Raw genomic sequence first — 20,300 nt, forward strand, 5'->3', positions numbered from 1 at the left:
AGTGAGGTGGAAATTATAATGCAGAAAAGATGATACAGACTTCAGGAAAAGTAGAAAAACAACTTATAAATGTTAATTATAAAGTTTGGGATGACTGTGGCAGAGGACTATTCTAAACTTTTGTAGGATATGCACCACAAGGCTTGTCACATTCAGTCTTCAAGAAGCATGTCCTAGGTGTAGTAAGTCCTTATCAAGTTCCTGGAGAAAAGTCTTTCACCGTGCTGAACTGGAGATTTGCTGTGGTGACAGGTAAGCTTCTATCCTGATGTACCAGCTGAAGGCTCTGCGCATCAGTCAATGTTGCTAACGAACTGCGGCCATGCTGAATGGCCCCCACTGTCCCATAGCATGGCTGTGGGGAGAGACCGGCAAGGAAACGTTACTAGTCACTGTACACAGACAGGCTGACAAACCAATCTGCACCTTTCAGCCTGCTGAAGCAGGAGCTGGCTCACCCAGTGGCACAACCACCTCACAACAACACACATACCAGCAAGGAGACGCTGAACCACCCCAGCTCCCAGCCACTGAGCCTGCTGTATCGACAGACTCATGTACAGCCTCAATGACCTGACACCACCCACAGCCACTCTCTGCAGAAGGCTGCAGCCTTCAGGCTTCCCCTACCCGCTATACACACGTATGTATATATTCATAAACTTGTAATAATAACTTACAAGCGCTGTACACAGCTACAGATACACAACCACATCTAGCCCCCAAACAGCCCCCTGCTTCAGGCCCATTCAGCTCTGCGCCCGCGCACTGAGAGCGGCGCCCGCTGCGCGGCTCCGCGCGCCTGCGCATTACAGGCGCCTCGGGTGGCGCGGCGGGCAGACCGGCGGACACCACCCAGTCGGGGCGGCTGCGCATGCGCACCCGCACCTCCCTCCTTCCCCCCCGCCTCCTGCCCCTTTCGCCGCTGCCGGCGGGCGGGAGAGGAACGCTGAGCCTGCGCAGGCGCACGCCACCTGCCTCGCCCCCTCCCGCCGTAACCGTCCTGTCTTTGCTGCTGTTTCTTGCCCGCGCTGTCGCCTGGGCCGGGGAGGCTGAACGCCGTCTCTTCGCCGCCTCCCAGTGAGCGTGACCGGCGCCCCGGGGCCGCCCGGCACAGGGCCAGCCGTTGCTTCGCTTGCTCCTCTCCTTCCTCTCTCTCCTCTTCCCCGCCTGTCCCGCTGCGCCGCGGGGGTCGCAGGGGCAGAAGCGCGACCGCGAGGGGCGGCCTGCAGCCGCCGCCATGCAGATCACGCTGAAGACGCTGCAGCAGCAGACCTTCCGGATCGACATCGACCCCGAGGAGACGGTGCGGGCCTGCGCGGGGGCGGGAGGTGGTGGGAAGGCCGCGCTCCGTTCCCTCCTGGGCCCAGGCCTAGGCCTCCATCCCTCTGCCCGGAGGAGAGAGCGCGGGCCGGGCCGCTGCCGTAGGGAGGGCTGGGGGCGAGGCGAGGGAAGGGGAGGGGCGGGCAGCGTGTGCGGGGGGAGGGGTGGCCGGGGCCTCCGTGAAGGCCTGGGGCCGGGATTGTGTGAGGGTGGTGTGGTGGCCGCCCGGGAGGAGTTTGGGGGTGCGGGGCGGGGGAGGTGATGCGGTCTACAGTGGAGGCGGGAAGGCCTTTTTCTCGGGGTGCGGAGAGGTCTGCTGCTGGGTGAGAGTGGCTTTTCCTAGCTGGAGGAAAGGAAAGGAAAGGGGCTGTTGTGGCCAGCGCCTCAGCCGGGTGGACTTTCCCCCTTCATTTGGGGAAGAATGCCCAGAAGGTGGAAGGGAGAACAGCTTACACTGTGCTCTGGAGGAGAGAAGCCAGAGAATTGTAGGAAGCTTAAGTTTTTTTCTTTCGGGAATATACGTGCGTACAGCCGTGGATTAGTGGGTAATGGGGCAAAGTAGTAATCTCTGCTCTTTTATATAGGGAATACTGGGAGTGGGTCATGACCTCTTGTTGGGGAGGTGGAAAATGCAGAAGGAAAATGCGGTGCTTGCTGTCTACGGATTCCCGCCTACAAAGGAAATGTCCATGGAGTTGTAGGGCTCTTACCTGCAGGAGCGTGTACTGGAGGGGAGCTCCTGAGAGTTTACTCTTGGATGCATCCCTGTACGCTTAGGCAGGTGTATATTGTGCTTGATGAAGGTGGGTGGTAGTGGGGAGGCTTTATTGTTCTGCCTACAGTGTGAGCTGCAGTGATTAATCTGCGCTTATGAGGTGAGGGAGTGCTTGTGAAATTCTACTGACCACTGTAGGGTGAATGTTGGTGCCTCTTGCAGAGCAGGCATTTGGATGTGTGGTGAGGTTCATAGTAGAGTTAATCTCTCTTATTGGCAGGTAGCAGTATCTGTGTATCTCTGCACTTGTAAGACTGGGAAGGGGGAGAGGACGCATTTTGATTGCAGGTCAAAGTTTTCTGTTGGCACCTGTGAGTCTGCTGAAAAATCCTCAGGGAAATACAACATTCTTATATGAGAGGAAGGACTTTAAGTGAATTTGCAGGGTTGGAAGTTGCCTTGTCATTTGCCTGAGCACCAGTGGTTGCTTCTGATAGCCAAGCCCAGACATCCTTGTGGCCTTCTTCTGTAGGATTTGGGGAGTTTAGTGTACCCCTGCAGCAGCCTTTCATGTGACATCTGGGCAGTGAAACTCTGGAAACCATGAAACATTGCATCTGCTTTCATGCAGTCTGTTGGTTTATCCTCTTTGACCTTAATCTTAAGAAAAATAAAGGACAACAGTTAAAGTTAGACTAAGATGGGACATGGCAAATGCCTAACCTTCAAGGTTAGAAACATTCACAGATTTAAAACATTAGTCTTTACTTGTTATTGAGAAAAGCTCTATTTTTGTCTTTTCTCCAATTCTGTGTATTCAGTAAGGTCTTGGGAAATAAAAACAAGGAAGGAATGTTGCCAGTCAGAACCCTCACTAGCTTATGAGACAGCAAAATGTCGGAAGTTGAATTATGGGAAATTAGACTGCACTTTCTGTTTATAAATACAGTTGCTACAGTAGCAACTGAAACAAGAATGCTTCTCATGAGCATACTACTTCAGCTAGGAATGGGTGGTAAGATAGAGGAAATGTGGGTAGGATATGAGGAGGACTTTGTTTTAAAGTGAGCAGAGCAAATGCTTGATCTTATTAGCTGTAGACGCGTGGAGGTGAAAAATGTATTTCAATTTCCTTGGTCTGCTTTTCAGAAAATTACAAATAAGTTATTGTTGAAAGTGTTGTAAATTGTGAAACTTAATAAAGAGAAGAATACTCTTGAGCCTTCAGTTGGAAACCAAATGTGTTAAAACTGGAAAATGCTTCAAGCTGTAATCTGTTAAGCAAGTGTTTCGCAAGTGTATGTTTGAAAGTTCTCAGTCTGATTTAGAAAAATACTAATTTTAGCTAAATGCACTGGTTTCTAAGATTAATTTTTTAACATCTTGAAACAAATATGTTTGTTTCCTGAACTCTGCAAAACATTATTTTTAATCTTTGAATTCGGTGTGTGTGTTTCCCTGCTAGAGGTAGGCTTGTTTACTTGGAGCTGTGCCCTGTACTGTGACAAGGCCAAAAATCGTCTAGTTATGATAGGCCCAGGAAACTTGTTGCTCTAAAATTGGCTTCTGGTTCTAGCAGTTTCTCCCCTTACCCTCAATACAAAATTAATCTGAGGAGACTTTATGTTACATTGCAAGGTAGTGTTCTAACAAGAGTTTATGCTTGTAACTGAAAGCTGTCATTAATAGTGAGGAGTATTTGAAGAAACCTTCCAGTGAGAATTTGAAACAATGTTCTTCATAATAACTTATTAGAGTTGTTACAGCTTTTACACAAGAAACTGATTTTTTTTTTTTTTTCTTAATCAGAGGGCTGAATTTTAAAGTTCAAAATATACTTTTAATAATGTGACTTTAGTTTTGGTTTGGTTGTGTTTTAAAGTAGCAGCCCACTGAGTGTTTTGGCTGAATGAAAATTAGACTTGAAGCAGGGAGTATTCTTGTTTATGAAAGTGCTAGAAGACTGTCAGATATTTTCACTGTCTAAAAAATATGAAAAAATTTAGCCTCAGGCTTAATTATTTGAGAAGGCTTATTATCAAATGGAGGAATTTTTACAGGAATTCTTGGCTGTTTTTAAGTGTTGGGAGGGGAGGAAACCTCTGGAGTGCTTGGGAATCAATGTTGTAATCGTCATGTTCTATAGAGAGGTGGATTTACCCATTGTAAGCATTTTAGTGTTCTGAGTAGGGCCTTTTAGTACTAAAGCATTCAGACTTAACCAGGATAAATGAAAGCGTGCATTTATCTACACAAGCTGCTTCTTGTGTTGACTGTCTGAGAGAGAGTAAATATATTAAGTGTTGTGTTAGGAGCAAATAATAACCCTTGTCTGAAACTGGTGTAGACCTGTGTAGCTACAGCTCTTGTCTGAGGTGACAGTGATGACATCGTGGGCTTCTAAATTGAGCGCTTCTGTCGTTTACACAGTGATAACTACATGAAACAGGCTTTTAAAAAATCTCAGAGAACATTCTTAAATTTATTTGAATGTGAAGTACCAGTTGAAAGTAAGTCTGTCCTGTTTCTTTTTTTCAGCTTCCCTGTGCTGTTAACCTAAGAACACAGTTGTCAAAATGCAGAGAAGTGCAAGGAATATTCAGGATGTCAGTGGTCTTTTGGCCATGGTCTCTGTGTCGCATAATATGGACTTTCACATTTCACTGTTCTGCTGCAATATTTGAACACCCAGGAAATGTCTCCTGATTTGACACCGTGTGAACAGGACACTTAGTTGTGGAAGTTTGAACTTCTGTATGTCCTGGTGCATCCTTAATATGTTGATGCTTTATTGTTAAACATGTGTATGGGGATTTTTGGATGATAACATTATGCCCTTTTGATGCTGGAAGCTCCTGCATTTTAAGTTTATAAATTTAGGCTAGATACAAACCAAAGCAGAATTAAATGTGTGGAGAGTGTGCTCCAGCAAAAATGAAGCAGGATCCAAAGGGTATGTAATAAGGGAAAAGTGAGGTTTGACATACATTTCATTTTTCCAGATAAAACAGATATACTGCAGAGAAGCGATACTACTCTAATTTTTCAAAAGGCAATGCCACAGCAAAGAATTCATATTTTCTGATTTGTAGGGGGCTATAAAAACCAGTTTGACTTTGTAACAACAGTGAGATGGTACCTATAAGGGAGGTATTTTAATGTGTACGTGAGAGGTGTCTATGATAAAATGACAAACTGCTTTAATTCTTTTGTGAGAGTGCAGTGATAAATTTCTAAATTCGTGCAGATTATCATCTGAATGGATAGAGTATGATTTGTGAAGCCATACAAAAATGAATACTGTTTGTATCTGTTTGGTATATTGCAAGCTACACTAAAGCATCTAATAAAAAAGAGGAGATGGGTATTGAAAGCTTGTGTAATTTTAAAGCATACTTTGCATCAATTATTGTTCTGCCTAGGGCTAGAAAAGATGCATGGAAACAAATAATGGGTGGTTGTAAAAGTTATCGATCCTATTTCTTAGAGCTCTGTTGGTAAGCTGGACTTCTGTTGGAAAAACAGCTTCTGCTGGATCTAGCAGCCTTAGTGAAGAATAAGAGTTAACACAATTCAATATAGAAATGAATTAATTGTAAGTAGTAGTACATTTATCTCATAAGAAAGTGATTTTTTTGTGTGTGTGTGATATAAGAAGATACAAAAGTGATAGATTAGTTTTGGTCATTTTAGTTTTGCTGAATTTGTAGTTTATTGTATTTGTCAGAAGAATTAACTTCAGAAACAGTTCTGCAAGAACCAGAGAATGTTGCTGGGTGAAAGGGTAAAATCTGACTTTGAGGCTTGTAACCTGTGAGGAAGTATGAACCTACTATGACGATCTCAGGGAGTTTATAATTTTAGTGGTTAAAAGAAAAGTGCTCTCATAATCTTGTTCAAAATCCAGAAATATCCTTCTAGGTTAAAGATGTCTTTCTGTCTCAGGTCCTGATATTTTTTGCTAGTTCTTTGATTTTACAGCAGGTATCTTTCTCCTCTTCTAGAGGATTATTAAGTTGCTCTTGCATCTCCTAGGATTTTATTGGTGAATGTATGTACCTACACAGGCAGAGGAGGTGTGAATTTGAAGGGCTTGTACTTGCAGCTTTATCTTTGATAGATGACTCTGCAAAAATGGTAGCTTTGGAGATTGCCAGATTAAGAGCACCAGGGAGCATTTGCATTTTTTTTCTTTATTTCTATACTTCCTTTGCAGACTGTAGCTTTTTCAAGTTATCTTCTCTGATAATTCATGTTTGTTTTATTAACTGTTCAAGTTTTTTTTGCTAGTGCTTTTCTTTGGTAGCTAGTCTTCTTCCCTGTTTCCTGCCTGGAGTTAGAATTTTCAAGCAAGGGAAGTTGTTCTAATTCTTGGCTGAAGAAGGCTAGGCTTTCACATATTCAGGAATATTTTCCTTAAATTCTGGTGAGTGTTCTAATATAATTTCGGAAGAATTTTGGGGAGGATGACACATTCTTTAAAATTTAATAAAGGAAAGGTTAAGACTGTGTAGATTATGAATACAACTAATCTTATTTGTATTGGAATGTATTTTTACATGTTAACCATTTTTGAAATGCATTGACACTATGACCATGTTTTATTTGGAATGTTCTTATCCAGTTTAGCTGTCAGCAAGAAAAAGTTACCTTTGTACTTTTAGTAATTTGTCAATTCTATGTACTGTGTTTCTCAATAATCCAGACTTTCTTGGACCACCATTCCAAAGGAGGCCAGTAAACTAAGTAGTTAAATATATAGTTTGTACACAGTTACGAATATCTCTGTACATAATTGTATCTTATATTTAAAGTCTGTTTTGCAGGTGTGATTGGCAAGCAAAGATATCTGTGCTTGATATGGGTAACAATAGGCTGGAAGATGTTCCATTTTGAAAACCTGTGGGTCTTTGAGGAGTGGAGAGTACCTGTTGTTAATTAAAGAATAATATCAGCAGATGACCATGCTACTGTCTACGGTCTCATTGCTGCCCTTGCACATACAAGGACATGTTTACTGGCAAACCTTTTGAAAGTATTTTCTTGTATTTCTGACGCATAGCAAAATACTTTCCTGAAGGGAAATTTGTAGGGCTATGTAAGCTTACAGAACTGAAGGATACGGCTGCCAGTGTCTTCTCCCACCAGGGTTTGTATCTTTGGTCACTTTTCCAGACAGGATACTTGGATGGAGTAGACTCACTGAAATAAATCACTTTTTATTTTACAGGATATGGTGAAGTGCAGCATGTCTTATCTAGGCACTGTAAGGGCCAGAGAGGAGGCCTCAGCGGCTCTCTTCTGCCTGCTGCTCTGCAGGGAGCATCAAATGAACGTGAAAAGAAGAGGGAGAGGCCTTGTGACTGCTATAAGCATACTGAGTTGGAGTGTGGTCTAAAGGCTGACTGACTCTAGTTCTTCCTGTCTCTGTCATTCCCTGTGTTTTTGTGTCAGAGGCATGTTAAGCTCAGGGAAAGGAGCAGAACTGGGGCTGAAATCTTTATCCCCATCCTCCCAACTTGAATATCTGAGTTTCACACCATCTATTTCTAACTTGTTTTTTATTTGGTTGTCTAAACAAAGGCCGTTAATACTTATCTAAATAAAACTTGTTTTACCCCTCTGACTGGTTTGTCAGTATGCAGTATTGGGAAAGTGTTTTTTGAAATGTCTCTTTGTAATTGCTTAAAATGTCTTGTCAATTTTGTTCATACTCAAACCACTATTGCTTTTACAGTCATTGTAAATCAGCTTTTGGAGAATATTCATGTTGTAAAAATTGTCTGCTTAAAGGTACTGGAGGGTTGTTTATGCTAATTAAGATGATCATGCAAGAGTCACCACTCAGAGAACATAAGCTTTCTCCTTGAAACAAGCCCTTGTGGGCTCATAGAGAGCACTCAGAGCTGCCAGTAGCCACATCTTTCTGCTCTTTCTGAAAGGTGCAGATAGCTGAACTGATTGTTTTGTTTTGTTATTACCCCTGTTGCTTAAAGCTCCGCTTTATGTTGAAATGTATGTGTTCATGTGTTAGCACAAAGCTGCATGTATGCCGCTCTTTTAGTTACTGTTTAGCCTCAGAAAACTAGCCCTAGTGTCTCCTCTTTTTGAAATGCAGAGTAGAAGTGTATAGTGGTCAACTCTGAGGTCAGAAATTGGATTGGTTTTGTTGATCTCTAAGCAATGTATAGCAGCAACTGCTAGACTGATAAAGTTCACCTAGGTGTAGATGACCTCAATTTTGGAGAGGAAATTAGAAAGTCAGATGAAATTGCTCCGAAAGTAAATGTCAAAGCCAACTTTGGATTTGTACCTTGCCAATTCCAGACTATTTATCTTCCAGATCATACTGCTGCTTTGTTTGTATACAAACTTCAGCACAGTAAATGCAAATAGTAAAGTTTATGAATGCTTTAAAATCAACCTCACAGACAGTATAAATATTGGAATAATTTGAAATGCCTTGTTTAGTTGAGTAGAAATGCGGTTTTTTTCCCAGTCACTCGCTAACCTTGTAAACCTCACTGGATTCACAAGACTCTTCCTCTCCTACCTTCTCCTCAATTGCTGTGTCTGTTATGCCTTTGAGAACCAAAGTAGGGCAGTAATCTGTTCATGCAACTGTCAAGATGGTCTTGGCTAATATGAGTGTCATATTTAGGAAGACCTTATAAAATATTACTGTAAACATAGGTTTGTGCCAGCACAATTGGCTTTTGTTATTTATGGAAGGAAGTAGCTAGAACCAAATGTGTTCTTATCAGTAAAGCTACTATAAAGTATTTACTGGGAAACTAAGTAGTTTCTTATCCTCTGGACACTTCAATAGTAGGCCCGATATATGCCATTAATCTGTTGCTGGTCATGGCGTTTGGTTAAGGTTAGTAAAAGCTACTGCACAGGTCAGTTTGATGCTTCATTAGCTGGTTTATTGTCTGATACAACTGCATTGGCCTCACCTGACTTTGAGCAGTGTCTATGTGGCAGTATAATGTGTGGTAAATATGTTTTCAAGTGCAGTGGGAAAGAAAACTTGGGAATATTATGGTTAAATTCTAAACAGAAGTGTTTAGACTAACATATCCTCCCTCAGTGAGGAGGATGAGGAGGACAAAGCACTTTGGACTGAAAGTTTTTGTCCTTGTCTAAATTATAACTTTTCCCAAAGTCTGTGAGAAACCTCTTGATCTATTACAGAAAAGAGAGAGATTGGTAGAGAATTAAAAGCTGGACTAAAAAACCCCCTTTTCTCTGAGTTTCTTCTCAGAAACAGTTCAATTATAGACAGGTTGGTTTTAAAGGTGTTTCAGACTTAGTCTTAGGACCCATCTCTTCAAAGCCTTTTTATTAATTTGATAAGAATTTGATGATTTTGTGTACGAATCAATAGAAACATAATGGAATTGAAGAATACCAAGTTTAATGCTTGTACTTGGCTGCGTGGTTGAGGCTCAGTCTTTTGGAAATGGCTGTCAAATTAGCTGCATAGATTAATGAGTTGAATTCACTAAAAGGTTAAGCTATGGAGCTTATAGATCCTGGAACTTCCAGTAAGAGTAGTGATGCCACTCTGCTACCTGTGTACTGGCCACCTGTTCCCAAGGGGAATGAATTTCCAGCAGAGCAGGTCGAGGAAAGAGGTGCTAGGAGGATATGGAAGACTGAGACTCTCATGTGAAAGGAAACTAAAGGGCCCTGGCTGGTTTAGCTCACAAGCTGGGAGAAAGTTTTGTTAATGCTGTATAAATATTTTACAGTGGTAAACACCATGAAATATGGGAAGGCTATTTGTGCTTGAATTATAAAATCAACATAAAAACAAAGGAGTATTAATAGTCAGTGAATTAATTTGTGCTGGAAATTAGGAAAAGGCTTCCATCAGAATAAACTTTGTAGCAGCCTTGTGGCAGAAGCAGCAAATTACCTTACTTGTCTTTAGGTGAAGGAGGATCAGATTACTGATGAAGATGGTGGTGTGGAAGGTGAGTATATGGCTTGATGCTGGAAGGGGTCCTTTCCAGTTTTATATGCAGTTTCTCTATACGTCTCAAGAAATTCAGAAATTTATCTCGCTTATGTTGTACAGCCTGTGTAATTATAATATAAAATTGATGGAAATATACTTTAGGTTTTTTTATTAGGAATTATGAAATGTCTTTTGAATCAACAGATTTTTTTTTTTCTTCCATTTAGCATAGTGTATAAGGTAGAAGAAATGGTCGTTGGTGTGTGAGAGGGGAGGGAGGGAATTTGCTCAATGTACTGAGCTGTGAGGAACTACTTGCCTAGATGAAACCAAACATGCTCTGCTTGCTTAGCTAGCTAAAATAGCTGTAGGGAACAACCGGGCAACTTAGCACAAGCAGTTTCATGTAGCCTGTTTTTAGGATGCCCAGCTGGGATGCAGTTAGGGACTGGTATTTCTTTGGAAGACCTCAGTTTTTTAGTTAGGAGTTGATCAGCTTGGACTCTTAATTAAACAGATTGCATGGCATCTATTCTTGAGGACACTGTGTTTAGTACAGTCTCTGAATGTTAGGGAGAGTTTCGCATCTAAATTCATAGGGAACAGAAGAAACTAGTCTTGTAAACTGGCCGTTGTAGTGTGTAAGTGTGCTATTTCTGGATCTTCAAGGTGTTTGCAGTTGAATTGATGCTCGTTCTTAAAGGTGTTGCCATAAAGTATGGGTTCCCTTTATTCTGCTATGAAATTTATTAGGGCAGAAGAAAAATGAGATTCTCTGAAGACAAATATATTTTGAGCTCTGATCAGTTGGAATAAAGCTAGGTAGCCTGGATTTTGGTGTATTGGTCTGTATTTTTGAGAAAAATATATCATAATGTTATGAATGCAGAGTTTGTATATCTTAAACCTGCTTTCTGAGTTTGACAGATCAATCTGCTGGGTGTGCCTTTCTAAAATTAATTGTCACTTAATAACCTTGAACTGATGGTGATGCTGAAGTCTAGATTCTCAGCAACCTGATTTGCTGGAGGCAGATGGGATGTGCTCTTTTCAGCAGTTCACTATACCACTAGCTGGAAGATGCAGCTGCCTTCCTGAAGAGCAGTGAGAGGGCCTCTCTTTTTTCTTTTTTAATTTAATTTTTTTATTTATTTACTTGAAAAAGGAGCATTTACTGTTTAAATCTAAATGCAGGTGGTTCAGGCTACTTACTGTGTGATGTGACGCAAGTATTCTTTTTTGTTGGCAGAATTAAGGGCATGGGTAGTTTGTCATTAGTGGGCACTAAGCCTTCAGTCACTCCAGTTAGAACTACGAGAGGAAATTATATGGCACTGGTATGTTACTGTTAAATTGGATGTATCTGTTATCTATTATTTTTTTTTTATTATTCTGACAATTAGTATTGTATTCTCTGCAAATGAAGTGTTTCTAGCCTCTTTGGCTAGGCAGTGGTGAAAGCTAAAAAAACAGGCAGGCATTGTTTATAAAAACTTACCTTAGCCTGAGTCTTTGTTGAACTTCTGCCTCTAACAGGAGAATGCTGACGTCTGCAGCTGACTCCATTCTCATGCAGACTGAAGCTGTAGTAGTTAAGAGTTGGCTTAAGCAGAAGTCCTTTTTGTTTGCTCCTTTGAATAGGTAGCGGTCACTTAAGTGAATGCCTTTGAGATATGACAGATTCCATTACGTAATGTACTATTCTGCACAAAATGGTTAAACAATGTTCTGAAATGTATTTTCTGGAAGTTACTTGACTATTTTTTGTATCTTCAGTTTTATAGAAAACTTGAACTACATTACAGAATTATTAATTAATAATTTGGAGCTCATGATGTGTTAAGTTACTGTCAGTCACCATAACACATTAGGTGTCTTTGGCACAAATTCCCAGTAGAGTGCATGTCTATTTAAATGAGAGGCCTGTGTTAACGAACTTTGCCTTTGCAGATGACAGTGTCTATGAATATATCTAGCAAAATACTGTAAATGAACTAAACTATGTTAAGCTTAAATTTTTTTTAGACTTTTGTAAACTGTCAGCTGGAGAAACGTATCTGAGAACAGAAGTATTTTATGTTTCAGTTTAGCATATTTAGCATTTTAAACTGATGGATATATATGTAAAGTGCAGAGAATAAAGATAACCAGTACTGAAAACTTTTTTCAGCATTTCGATTTTTTTTAATACCATTCAGAAGCTAGTCATGGCCACTGTGTTGGCAGGCTCTAGCCAAAGATTGTCTCTGTTCTTTGGGGAGCAAATATGTAGTTTTTTCCTCTGTTCATTAACACTGCGGTTCCTGACATCTGGCTGTGGAGGAATTCTAGAGATGCCCAAGACCAAGCTTGCACAGCTAGAGTCACCATGCTCCAAGCAAAGGCAGCTGATGCCACCGACTCGCAGCCCTGCTTCTGCAGAGAGCAAAGGGGAATCAGAGATGACTTGCTTTCATGTAACTTCGTAGTGTTATTTGCATTAGTAAGAGCTACTTCACTGAGACAATAAATACCAAGCTCCTTCACATGGATCTGATCATTGCATAGTAATTAACGTCTATGCTTAGTCTGTGCTGACCTAAACCACAACATTAATAAAAATGTCAAGAGTGGGATACAAATGGGGTGTTCGAACTGTAGAAAGGGGATTCTACAGCTGAAGTGCGGTCTCTTGAATCCACGAGGCTCAGACTACCTGTGGCTGCTGAGTTATTTTTCCCACGTGTAATCTTGCGGAACCTGAGGGTTTGTGCTCAAGGTAGGAGTCTAGCAGGCAGTACATTCAGTACTCCTACTAGAGCTTATATGTTAATAGTGTATACAGGGTAACAGCAACTGACAGGTGAATTAACGTTAACTCCTACTTTATATAGGCCAGCAGAAGCTGCATGTAGTAGAAGCTGAATTCAGTCTCACTAAAGGAAACTGTAAACCTCATGATGTTGTAATGGGACTTACCTTTGCATCTTGGGCACTGACTTTTTTGAGGAACAAATTTTGAGCATCTACGAGGATGCTAAGTATTTGGCGTTGTTACTGTAGAAATGAGTGATGATATCACTTTGATACCTCAACTGCCAGACCACTTAGAAGGAGTATTAGAACTACAGATACCACATTGGTAAGTGCTGGCTACAATTTGAATGGAGCACTGGACCAACAGAGATTCACTTTGTCCGGTATGCGGTCACACCAAAGAACTGGAAAGTCGAGGTGGTTGCATGAATTCATTCACCCTTCAACAACCAAGTTTAAGTTGTGTGAAAACCCAGTAGGGATCAGAGATTAACTGTATACTATTGAAGACTGAGTATGAGGGAACACCGCCTTCCGGTGCGGCAGTACCAGATGTGTTAGAACTACAGGATAAACTTGAAGCCAAGGTGAGCTGCTCCAGAGACGAACCAGTCCACAGTGCTGTTTCCTGAGGCAGTAAAACGCCAGGGCAGCGGAGTGACCCACCAGGAGCTGGCAGCTCTCGCAAAAGACACTGACGTGGCCTGGGCTTTGCCAGAGCAACCGTGGCCACCCTACATCTGTGAAAAGCAGCTGGGATCCTGTATCTTTCCCCTGCCAGACAGAAGGCAATAGCTTGAAGGAAAGGCGTGAAGGGAGGCAAGTCCATACTCAAGGTGGCAGGTGAAACCCCTCCTTGCATACAGGCTGGGGGATTGTCCTGATTTTACTGGGGGCAGGGAGGGGGAGCTATGGTGGCAGCTTCTGTAAGAAGCTTCTAGAAGTAGTTTCACCTTTGTCCAGCGCACTCGGCCGGGCCTAGGGTGGACCTACTGCTGGCCAGGGCCAAGCCAATTGGTGATGGAATGTTCAGTGATAACGCCTCTGCTTTAGCATATTTAAGAAGGGGAAAAACAAAGAAGAAGAAGAAAAAAATTTAAAAAGATGATGTGAGAAGCTGAAGCAGGGGCAGACAGGAGGAGGCATGAGCCTTGTGGGCCTTGCGTCCCTCACCCTCTGGCCTCTCGCTGGGCAGCTGTCTGGGCCTGACTCGGCCCAGCCTGGCTGCCAGAAGCGGAGAGGAGATGTGGAGAGAATCTGAGAGGCGTCTGTCTGAGCTGATAGTGAAGAACTTTTTGTGAGAGGAACGGCTGCAGATGCCAAGGTCAGTGAAGAAGGAGCGGGAGCAGTAATGCTGCCCCTGGCCGAGCTTCCCATGCAGCCCATGGTGAGGCCGGCTGTGCCCCTGCAGCCCATGGAGGCCCACGCAGGAGCAGAAATCCACCTGCAGCCCATGGAGGACCCCACAGCACGCAGGTGTCTGAAGGAGGCTGTTACCCATGGAGGGCCCGTGCTGGGGCAACAATTCCAGAGGGACTGCACCCGGAGCTGGCCAGGTCCCCTGGACAAAGGGGAAACTTCTAGCAGCTTCTCACAGAAGCTGACATGGTAGCCCGCCCCTCCACTGTGCAAAACCAGCACAGCTGCATAACAAGTAGTGTTTACTACTCAAGTAGTGAGCTACAGCTTTTAAAATCAACAAAAAATGGTAATCTTAGAGCTTCGTGTGGCACAAGTGGTTGCCAATCTGATGAGGCTGTCAAGATTTTCACATTCTTAGCTGGTTAAATAGCTACATACATGCATCTCAATTGCAGCACTTCATGAAAAAACTTATTAATAGAATATGGAGTTAGTTTGTGGTAAGAAGTTTGTGGTAATAATCAATAACACTGTTTTATGTATACTGGAAGTATCTGTCAGGAAGCAAGAAGAATGAATGTGTTTATACAGGCAGTTTGTCTTAAAACATTATTTCAAATGTATCACTACAGAAACGCTTCTGTAGGAACATCTTTTATCTCCTCAGGATAGCATTATGCAGTCTTTATGGAGAATATGGGCATTCTGATACATGACAACTAACACAGTGTCATTTGAGCTGTTGCATGTGGTGCTCTGAAAGTGTAAACTAAATGTCAGTGGTCTGCTTAAGCAAGTAAATAAGGCAAAATGCTTTCATGTGTAGGCTTAAAATTGCTATGCAAAGCTCCAAAAGTTATGGGGGAGGGGAAAGAGTTGAAAACTACGTATGTAAAATGAATGGTTGGACAATTTGCACAAGTCTTTGCATATTAAGGCTTCAGGTTATTCCAGTGAGTTACATTGAATGTCATGGTGACCATACCAAAAAACCCCAGACATTCCCTAAAGAGTCGTTATGATGAAGAAAGCTGTCAGTTTTGTACAGGATGGGTACCCCTTGCATTCAGAGAAACAGCAGGGAAGGGAAATGGGTCGATAGATAAAAGCTTTTTTTTGCCCAAATTTCTCAATTTTTCACTGTATTGTAAACTCTTACTTAAAGACTTGCCATGGAGAAGTTACTTCTCTAATTAGATTAAGCACAAGAGATTATTTGGGAAGGGAACATGTTACTCTGCAAGTGGCTACAATGACCTCTTTCGAAGACTGGTGTACTTGATGTAATGAAGATATGACTGAAAATTGCTTTTTAGTATTTAAAACTTAGAATAAAGTCTGCTTAATTAGGTTTGAATTGTGCAGCTTCGGGTTTTTTTTCATTAAGACTGTTTTTGTGCTTTAGGTGAAGGCACTGAAAGAGAAGATTGAATCAGAAAGGGGGAAAGATGCTTTTCCAGTAGCTGGCCAAAAACTAATTTATGCAGGTAAGGGATATTCTGAAGATACTGTATCTGAATCTACAGTATTTTTTAGGTTCTTCTTTGACTTTGATGCGAATGTCAAGTTTTCTAAGTATTGTAAGTACTGAAGTGCAAACAGGTTAAAAAAACCCAAACAAACACAAAACCAAACAAACAACAAACCTTGTTGTCAAAGGAAACTCTTAATTTTGAATCTGAATTTTTCAGTTTTTAAAACACGTGTCTGTTTTTACTGTTATAGCATGATATGCTAACAGCTTTAGTCCTGTATAAGGTGGGCTAGGTGAAGCAGAAATAGCTTTTGTTAGTAAAAATCAGGATTTAAGCAGCTCACATCTCATGTTCTGGGTTGACTCTTGTGTCTTGTTCAGTTTATGCTGTGTATAGCTGAAGCATTCCTGTATATACCTCAGAGAATTAAAAGTCAGGGTTTTGAGTGATTTTTTTTTGTATTAACAAAAGAAACACACCACCAAATCCTTGCTATACAAAGGTACTTAAAATATTTTTAAGCTCTGTCATTAGAAACACGTATTATATGCTAGCAAAAAGCAGGCTGATATTAGATAAGACATTAAGTTATTTTATTTGAGCTAACATAGTTCGTGGAGGTTTTTTTTGGCATTTTTAAAAAATTGTTTTCTACCTGGAGGGTCCGTGCTGGCACTAATACACAGATCCAGTTTTTTTGTTCTCACTTCATGTCATAACTTAAAAATTTCTGTTCCAATGCTACCTTTAGTGCATTTTCCTCTCCAACTGTGCTTGAAAGAAACTTTGGTGGTCTTTTTACTTCTTCAGTGTACCACTTTGTAAACAGTATTGGTTTTCCAGTTCTAATAAGCTAAAGCCACTGATCGCAACAGAAATATGCTAATGGCAGTCAAGAGTCTCTCTGTTTGTACTGACTCCTCAGGACTATGTTTCTTAGGAAGTTTTATGTCCCTTGAACTTCAGTGAAGGGAATGTGCATCAAGAACATGAAGGTAGAAATCACATGTATAATAAAGAAATAAGAACAAGGCAAAAGGCCTTGTGCAATATGTATAATTGCATGACACTCTTAATACTATGTTTCTGTGATTAAAAAAATCAAGGGTTTTGTAAGATCGTACAATATGACTTGAGTGTTTTCAGAAGCCAAAATTTATCTGCAACACTGTATAATCCTCACAAGAAGTAGGAAATAAGATTTGGAGTAGGAAACTATACAAAGACTGTATTTTTTTCTTAGGCAAGAGATACAATAAGGGTATATTGATGACGTTTTTACTTTGATTAAAATGAGCCTTAGAATTTTCACTTTGGTAAAGCAGAGTGATATCCGAACTGAATATGACTAGAAGTATACAGTTTGTTATTAATTTTTTTTTCTTAAAAGGTTATGCTAATCAGAGGTGAGGTAGATCTGTTGTGTTGTCATCTGTATTAGGCTAAAGTCTGGAAGATAGGGTGTCTGCATATGTATGTTGTTCAGGCTCCTTTCCTGAAGTGACTATAAACCAGAAAAATGGTAAGTAAACCTGTGTAGGTTCTGAGGCAGATGCTGCTCCATCTGCTAGAGGTATTACTGCTGATACAGTACATGTAATACGTTCTTGAGTATTTGACCTGCAAGACTGATCGAACCAGTAGGGAGTAGGACCGTGCCCCCTCATTTGTATTCCAAGTGCTGTAATATATATGCATTGCTTGATTTCCTTGCAATCATCAGGATGAGGATGTATCCTGCTAGTTACAGTTAAGTGGTGTATTCCAGTAGCACTGAGAATGGTTATGAAAATGTGTTTTTCTCTTGAAAGAGGGAAGCAGTCCTTGGCACATTTTCAGAAAATGAATCAATTAAAATTGTAAAATATACTGTAGTAAAAGTAGGTGCTAGAAAGCTCACAGAAATACAGACTTAGTTTTCTGATTTGTGGCACGGCCTCTAAATCAGCTTATCCTAAAAAAAACCAACTCAGTTCTATACGGTTTATTGTGTTTCTGAGTCCTTGTAGATGTGAGATAAATCTGCTTTGCAACAGTACCATCTCTGCTTAGGAAACATCAAAAGTGGTAGTATAACAAGCAAATGTTTCTGGTTTTGTCTGATCTTTTTTTTTTTTTCTTTTTAATCCTTCAGTGCAGGTAGCAGCTTTTTCTAATGCTTTAGCTTTCTTATAAGAGCAAGTTGCTAAAGTTGCCACGTCACAAACTTGCCGAATGCAGATGAACTTGGTCTGCGGCAGGGAACTGTGGATAGCTTACTACATATGAAGAGCAAACGGAAGTTAAATAGAAAGGAATTTTCTTGCTGTGTCTGGAGTGTGTAAGCAGACATAAATTATTAAATTAAGCTTATTGTACACTAAAGCCTTTCCTCCACATTACTTATATCTGTGTTAGGGGTCCAATAAGTCTTCCTCTAGATTTAATGCTTCTTTTTTAAATTATTTGAAGCATCTTCTACCCTTAGATAGCCTTCAAGCTATCTAGTACTGTGGACGTCATAGGAGGAAAATTGCTTATAGCTTTACTGCCAAAGCTTATTAGCCAAAGCACTTTTTGTAGGGTTATTAATGTTGATAAATGTGCATAAAACATGGGTTTTTTGGATGTTTTTTTGAACTGTGTTTATATGAGGGAATCCCAAGGTTACCTACTGATCTGTTAAATAACTTCTTATTAATTGGTATCTGTTTAATTTGCCAGGTAAAATCCTTAATGATGATACTGCTCTTAAAGAATACAAAATAGATGAGAAGAACTTTGTGGTGGTTATGGTGACAAAAGTGAGTAGTCCTTATTTTTGAAAAATAAATTGTGTTAATTTCATGCTTTTTCCATTGTCATGAGTGACTGTATATTCTTATCCTTAAAACTAGTGGAACTTGGTCATGCAAAAGTTTTAGTCAACAGTAAAAATAAATGCTTATGTGAATAGATATGAAATATTGCTTCACAGTCCTAGTTTGCCTACACTGATTGTTGTTGCTGTTCTGTGCTGAATGTTCACATCAAAGAAAAAATTTGCCAGTGGCTGATTTTACTGTTTCTTCTTTCTTATCTCTCTATGTTGTTTTTCCAGTGATATTATTAAAAGGAAAAAGGAAACCTAGGTAGTTTGTTACTAAACCCTCTGTACAGGACTCTTCCAGTCTTGCCATTTTGCTTTTCGAAACTCATGACTGTTTATTTTGTGAAGCTCAATGGCTTAAACAGTAGAGAAAGGATACAAACCTGTGAGTTTTGAATTACTGCAGTGGAAAATTAAAGGGAATGACTGTAACATGTATTTGAAGTATCTCTCCTCTTAACCAGTTGCTAGATTGCTTCCAGGAATCGAGCCACTGATTCTGTAGGCATTCCAGACCCTTGGGATATGAGTAAAACTGACTTCATCTCTATCTTGAGATACAAAGTTAAATTTAGAGTTAGAGGTCCTCCTCTGACAAAGAAAACCTATATTCAGTTTCCCTTCACTTCTCTCTGGTAATGACTCATTAGATTGTCTGTTTGAATGTGACTGTTATTGCCCTCTTCCTGAACAAACAAACATTCTAGTCTGTGGTTTGCCTGGAGAAGAGGCATTTAGCAGTACAAGAAAACAGGTTTAGGTGGGATTTCAGAATACAGCTTTCATTTTGATTGTAGAAAAAGAAACACAGACCTCCACGAATCATGGAATCTTAGAGTCTTTAAGGTTGGAAGAGACCTCCAAGGTCATCAAGTCCAGCTGTCAACCTAACACCACTATGCCTACTAAACTATGTCCTGAAGTGCCACATCTACACATTCTTTGAACACTTCCAGGGATGGTGACTCTGATACTTCCTTGGCAGCCTGTTCCAGTGCCTGATCACTCAGTAAAGAAGTGTTTCCTGATATCCAACCTAAACTTCCCCTGCTGCAACTTGAGGCCATTTCCTCTTGTCCTATCACAAGTTATTTGGGAGAAGAGACCAACATCCACCTCCCTACAACCTCCTTTCGGGCAGTTGTAGAGAGCAGTGAGGTCTCCCCTCAGCTTCTTCTTCTCCAGACTAAACAACCCCAGTTCGCTCAGCTACTCTATGTAAGACTTGTGCTCCAGATCCCTCATCAGCTTCGTTGTCCTTCTCTGGATGCACTCCAGCAACTCAACGTCCTTTTTGTACTGAGGGGCCCAAAACTTCACTCAGTATTCGAGGTGCAGCCTCACCAGTGCCAAGTAAAGGGGCACAATCACTTCCCTACTCCTCCTGGTCACACTGTTCCTGATGCAAGCCAGGATGCTGTTGGTCTTCTTGGCCACCTAGGCACACTACTGGCTCAGGTTCATCCGGCTGTCTACCAGCATTCCCAGGTCCCTTTCCACCGGTTACCTTTCCAGCCACTCTTCCCCAAGGCTGTAGCGTTCCATGGGGTTGTTGTGACTGAAGTCCAGGACCTGGCACTTGGCCTTGTTGAACTTCATAGAGTTCACCTTGGCCCATTGGTCCAGCCTGTCCAGATCCCTCTGCAGAGCCTTCCTACCCTTGAGCAGATCAACAGTCCTACAGTTTGGTGTCATCTGCTAACTTACTGTAGAACTGCTACCCACAATACCTTGTTATGTTAAAGGACCTGTGTTTCAGAGTTGGGCACGTCTCCAGTGTTACGGTCTTTTAGCTAAGTCCTCAAGCTCGGCTTT

General features: G+C 41.2%; 1 protein-coding gene across 3 annotated transcripts in view; it reads left to right on the plus strand.

The window, feature by feature from the left end:
* The first annotated feature begins 971 nt into the window (after positions 1-971).
* The window catches only part of RAD23B (RAD23 nucleotide excision repair protein B), a 42,357-nt gene continuing 23,028 nt past the window's right edge, over positions 972-20,300 (plus strand). The window contains exons 1-3 of one of the 3 annotated variants that reach the window (XM_086769903.1): positions 972-1,306; positions 15,568-15,649; positions 18,341-18,420. In XM_086769903.1, the coding sequence (XP_086626029.1) occupies positions 1,241-1,306; positions 15,568-15,649; positions 18,341-18,420 (228 nt within the window). In that variant the 5' untranslated portion in view covers positions 972-1,240. Of the gene's footprint in view, positions 1,307-15,567; positions 15,650-18,340; positions 18,421-20,300 lie in introns of those variants that run through there. The other 2 variants (XM_086769905.1, XM_086769906.1) reach the window with 2 other exon arrangements.

The sequence above is a fragment of the Chlamydotis macqueenii genome, chromosome Z (assembly GCF_036417535.1).
Source record: "Chlamydotis macqueenii isolate bChlMac1 chromosome Z, bChlMac1.mat, whole genome shotgun sequence".
NCBI classification, from domain to species: domain Eukaryota; kingdom Metazoa; phylum Chordata; class Aves; order Otidiformes; family Otididae; genus Chlamydotis; species Chlamydotis macqueenii.